Source organism: Diaphorina citri, unplaced genomic scaffold (genome assembly GCF_000475195.1).
Source record: "Diaphorina citri unplaced genomic scaffold, Diaci psyllid genome assembly version 1.1 scaffold365, whole genome shotgun sequence".
Lineage (NCBI taxonomy): Eukaryota > Metazoa > Arthropoda > Insecta > Hemiptera > Psyllidae > Diaphorina > Diaphorina citri.
The window spans coordinates 214,814-219,799 of NW_007377800.1; the positions used below are offsets into that span (position 1 = coordinate 214,814).

The 4,986-nt window shown below is 37.5% G+C and overlaps 1 protein-coding gene across 2 annotated transcripts in view; it reads right to left on the reverse strand.

Annotated features, from left to right (window-relative positions):
* Positions 1-4,388, reverse strand: part of LOC103508079 (hepatic leukemia factor-like) — a 123,791-nt gene extending 119,403 nt beyond the window's left edge. Inside the window, exons 1-2 of one of the 2 annotated variants that reach the window (XM_026822790.1) lie at positions 3,968-4,388; positions 2,653-3,273 (exon numbers count right to left, since the gene is read on the reverse strand). In XM_026822790.1, coding sequence (XP_026678591.1) covers positions 2,653-2,797 — 145 coding nt within the window. In that variant the 5' untranslated portion in view covers positions 2,798-3,273; positions 3,968-4,388. Of the gene's footprint in view, positions 1-2,652; positions 3,274-3,785 lie in introns of both variants that reach the window. The other variant, XM_026822791.1, reaches the window with a different exon arrangement.
* Between the last annotated feature and the right edge of the window lie 598 nt (positions 4,389-4,986).

Below are 4,986 nucleotides of genomic sequence, written 5' to 3' on the forward strand. Positions count from 1 at the left end.
ACAACTCAACAAAAATAAAACAAAGGACAAAGACACAAGCAATACACGTGGATACTAGGTAGATTCCTAGTTATCTACAATTATTTAAATTACCTACCTATAATCTGGATATTATGTAGGTACCTATCTATCAATAAAAAGTAAAAATAGATTTGTAGCAGGTAACTCAAATGTAATCAAATTATAATTTTTTATGTACCTATGTACCTACATGAAAAAGGGATATTTTTAAAATCTGAGAATTTCACGTTGTAAGTCAATAACTTACGTACATATTATGTAGGTAATACTCGTACATGTACCTAAGTATGTAATATTGAATACGTAACTGTATCCTTTTGAAATGTCTGCAATAAATTTACATACCACTAACTAGTGAATGGACCTATGGGAGCATTTGTCAACATGTGATTTCAAAGTCCGAAGTTATTTTCAAAGCATGGGCAATTGGACATAAATCAGAGGGATTGAATCCATTGAGTTCCGGAGCCCAATAATGGAGTTCTTCTACCCCCAGTCCCTAAGCCTCCTAAAACTTCTGGCACCCTATCAGTCATGTTTTCTTAGTGTTGCCTCTTGGGATGTCACCCTTCCTGTACGGCGTCATTTTTACATTTATCTCACTTAAATTTCGACGGTGTGCGAATCACACTCTGTCGGTCCAAATGTGTCATAACATGACGACATAAATCATTCTATGTCTTCTCCTTAGATTGATGCTCGGGTCAATTGATTTGACCTCGCCTGTATCAAGTAAGGTACGTCAGTGTAAACTTCCCCACCTATAACGCTGACCTCGCGATGGTCGCCTGGTAAACAGGAGGGCGCGGGTTCGATCCCGGCTGTGACGGAGGTTTATCGTCATTTGAGAATTTGAGCAAAAGCGGAGCGATTATTTATTGGGGTAGGTATATATTATGGTGGCTGATTTAAAGGTAGATACAGCAGACGAAACTATTGATCGACTAGGACTAGAACACAAAACCCATATAAAGTAGCTAATATCAAAGGATTTTAGTGGAAGGGAACAAAAGAATTGACACTTTACCGTGTGGAGGTGTTTTAGGTGACTTGATTACTGACGCTCGCAACGCAGATATACAGAATTCGAGGTTAATCTACATAGAATCTGCCTAAAATGGTAGAAATTATCGAAAATTGGCAAGTAAAACAAAGGTTATTGAAGAATTATATGGTGGCTGATTTAAAGGTAGATACAGTAGACCAAACTATTGATCGACTAGAACACAAAACCCATATAAAGTATAGGTAATATCAAAGGATTTTAGTGGAAGGGAACAAAAGAGTTGACACTTTACCGTGTGGAGGTGTTTTAGGTGACGTGACCACTGACGCTCGCAACGCAGATACAGAATTCGAGGTTAATCTACATAGAATCTGCCTAAAATGGTAGAAATTATCGAAAATTGACAAGTAAAACAAAGGTTATTGAACAATTCCATCTATTTCCACGAAGTTACTTACATATTTTTAGGTAGGTAAGTGTTTCCTGCTCCTCCTCCTCCGCCTTCTTCACTTAACCCTTTAGTTAGCTGACGGTCCATTTATTCCAATGAGCAACTAGAGTTCAAAAGCTCCTAGTTTATTTTTACCTTTCCATTTTGTTCTAGATCCATCATTGATATACATAGTTACGATAGGTCACATTCTATCAAATCCCCGCTCTCTGCGCCTAGTTCGTCATAAGCAATTTAGCGCAGCGCGCAGCCTGCTGAAATGTCGACTGATATCAATTGATTAATTTCGAGCCACCAAAGTGATAAACGATTAGAAATTCTGCTGGGTCCATAACCAAAATAAATGATTGAATTGAAACAAAGCCCAGATTATGCCCAATTAATTCAGAGAGCAACAACTCAACAACAAATACAATGTAACAACATTCATAACACCAAAAACAACAACTCAACAAAAATAAAACAAAGGACAAAGACACAAGCAATACACGTGGATACTAGGTAGATTCTAAAAAATAAATAAAATAAATGATAAAGATAAAAAATAACAAGTAGGTAATAAAAAATTATTTACATTGAAATTCCCTTCATTAGTGTACAAGTTCCCTTCTCATTATTTTACATTGTTTCTAGCAATCTTTAACATTAATAGCACGGGTAAAAACATCAAAACAATCAAACATGCTCATTATTCGACTCAATCAAGCAAACACTGATTTTTTTTTTTTTAAAAAAAAGTGTTATTTAATCAACATAAAAAATAAAACATTTTTTTTTTTTTTTTATAAAATCATAAAAAAACAAGGGGACCCGCGCGGAAGAGGGGTTGTAATTTTTAACCCTTTCGCATTTTCTATTACATTTTTTTTTGATAAAAATAAAAAACAAGAGGACCCTCGTGGAAGAGGGGTTATAATTTTTAATCCTTTTTAACCCCATTGCATTTTATTTATTTTTAAAAAAATCCTTTGAACAAATTGATCCATATTAGAAAAAGAGTTTCAATTTGACTTGAAATTGTACCGATTTTCGGTCGAAGTGAAATGACTGTTTCCGTAAAACCTCAACCCATTTTCTTCGTGACATGGTTCTGGACTGACACAAAACTAATAATTAGGTAACATGACTGAATAAACTACAAAGAAAGGTCTGTTCACAGCAGGCAAATTCTTACCTGCAAGGATATAACGCTTGGGCGGGGGTGGGTTAGGATGAGGGCCGGGATAATGGCCTCCACAGGCTGTCCACTGCTGGTGACAATGTGGCCAATTGGCTGAGGAGCCTCCGTACGGCCGAAAATGGTTGATTTCAGCAAACATGATCTTACGAAAGTCTTCAGTTAATTACTATTTGGGGACTGTTTTCGTTTTTCCCTCGTATAATTTGAGTTAAAATCGTTCTTTGTCCTTTTTCTTCCTTTTGACACTAAAGTTTTATTCCCTTTAGGTTTCGATGTTCCCTAGATACTTATGTAGGTTTTAAAACACTTTGGCAATATGGCATACGGTTTAACACGATATTATTCATTGTGGTGCGGTTTATGGTTCAAAGTTTCTTCAGTAGAGCAAATAAAAGTTCGGATTACGAATCAGCACGGTCAAAATCACACTAAAGACGGTTTCATTCCATAAAGTTGCATTGTTTGTGTAAAAAAATTAGTCTTGGCTCACTTTTCGACAAACAGTTCCAAAGTTTCCCTAGGTATTGTGGGGCTTACAAAAAACTATCGTCCAAGTTTTGTACGTTCGCACTTTGTTTTTGTAGTGTTCGTTGTTAAATCTTGTAATCAAAATGCCTGCTCATTTGAGATAGGAGGACAAAATGCACACAGGGAGAATTTTGTTAGGATTTGCTGACCAGGGGGTAGAATACCCTAACGAATTGGGTGAAACTCCCAACAGTCCTAATCCTAACACCTTGGGTAAAACTAGACAGAAGGGTGCTAGCCTAATTCCTGAAATTATCAATTAAAAAGTTTATATATCTTTAGAGGAATCCGATCTATGGAGGTGAGAAAAACCTGCCGAATCGGTTCGTGTAAAGATACACAGGCGTGCTTAATACCTACTGGAACTTGGCCTGGCGCACTGATGCCGTGCGCTCAGATAGGTACGATTAGTCACCGGTCTAACTATAAATAGAAGTTCAGAGAACGATAGAAAAAGACCAATGGGGGAGCCTAATTTACAAATTTCGATTATGCCATATGGGGTGTTAGCCCTTAAAGAAAAATGATATCACTTTGGGGTTTGGGGGATATATCTGGCTGGTTAGATGGCCAAAATTGATCTAAAAATACTAAATTACCTTTAGATAATTATCTGAAGATAACGCTGATGATTTTTGTACCGAATTCCATCAGAATTTTCCAACGTATCGGCCGGCCATTGGAAAATTCCTATTCAAACATCACACCAAATCCAAAATAGTCGAGTTAAAAGTCACACCTCACTTCTTTCGTTCAACTCGTTACTAGATGATCCACCTACCAAAATAGCCTACCCATAGGGTCTTCAGGAATCCAATCTAAAATTGATCGAACGATCCGAGGTCCATCTTCCGTGCGTTAATTATACCTGTTAAAACGCAAAACAAATTGCAGTTACCTATTTCGAATTTGCTTATTCGCAGGGCCTTTCACAGTTTAGGGTACAGGGGGGCAACTAGGGCCCAGGGGCGCCCTCCAACAATGGCCCCTTTGCAACAATTTCTTACTTAGAATACTAGGGGTGGGTGGATTTCTCCAACCTCAAACCTTCTTTTCTATAGCCTCTCACTCTCTCCGCCTGTAATGTAACTTAACAGCCTTGTTAAGCCTATTCAAATCAAATTTATTTGTACAATTCACGGCTTACAAAACAAAATAAAGAGCCATTAACATGATAGGGGCCAAATGAAACTTAACAGGCCGTTCACTCACTATCAGGTAGACCTGACAGGTACGCCTGAACAAGTTTGCCTGTCAGGTCTACCTGATACCTGATGAGCACACACACTACCAGGTAGACCTGACCGGTGGCCCTGTTCAGGCGTATAGGTACCGGTCAGGTCTACCTGATAGTGAGTGGCTGACCCAACAGGCCTTCTAGGTTTTTTTTTTTTTTTTTTTTTTTTTTTTTAAAGGGGTAGGTAAGTAAGCGATTTTTCCGCCACAGTTTCCGCTTTCCGCTAGGACAGGCGAAAGACCTTTTCGAAATGCTCGTTTTTGTTTTCAAGGTGTTTTGACATAACGTTGTGTGATGGCGTGTTCGGTTAAGAAAGTTCTGGTCTAGTTTTCTTATTTAAAAATAAAATCTTTTTTATTTTTTCATTTTTATAAATCGAATTACTGAAAATATATTATTGAAAAAACAAAAGATGTAGTTAATTTTTTGTGATATTGGAAGAGTGCTCAAATTATCATCAGAAATCGCGAGAAAGATGTTGATTCTACAAGCGTTGCGCTGGAGATGACTTGATATCAACTCCAGCGCTCGTTGAGTCAACATTTCTATTGCGTTTGATTTGA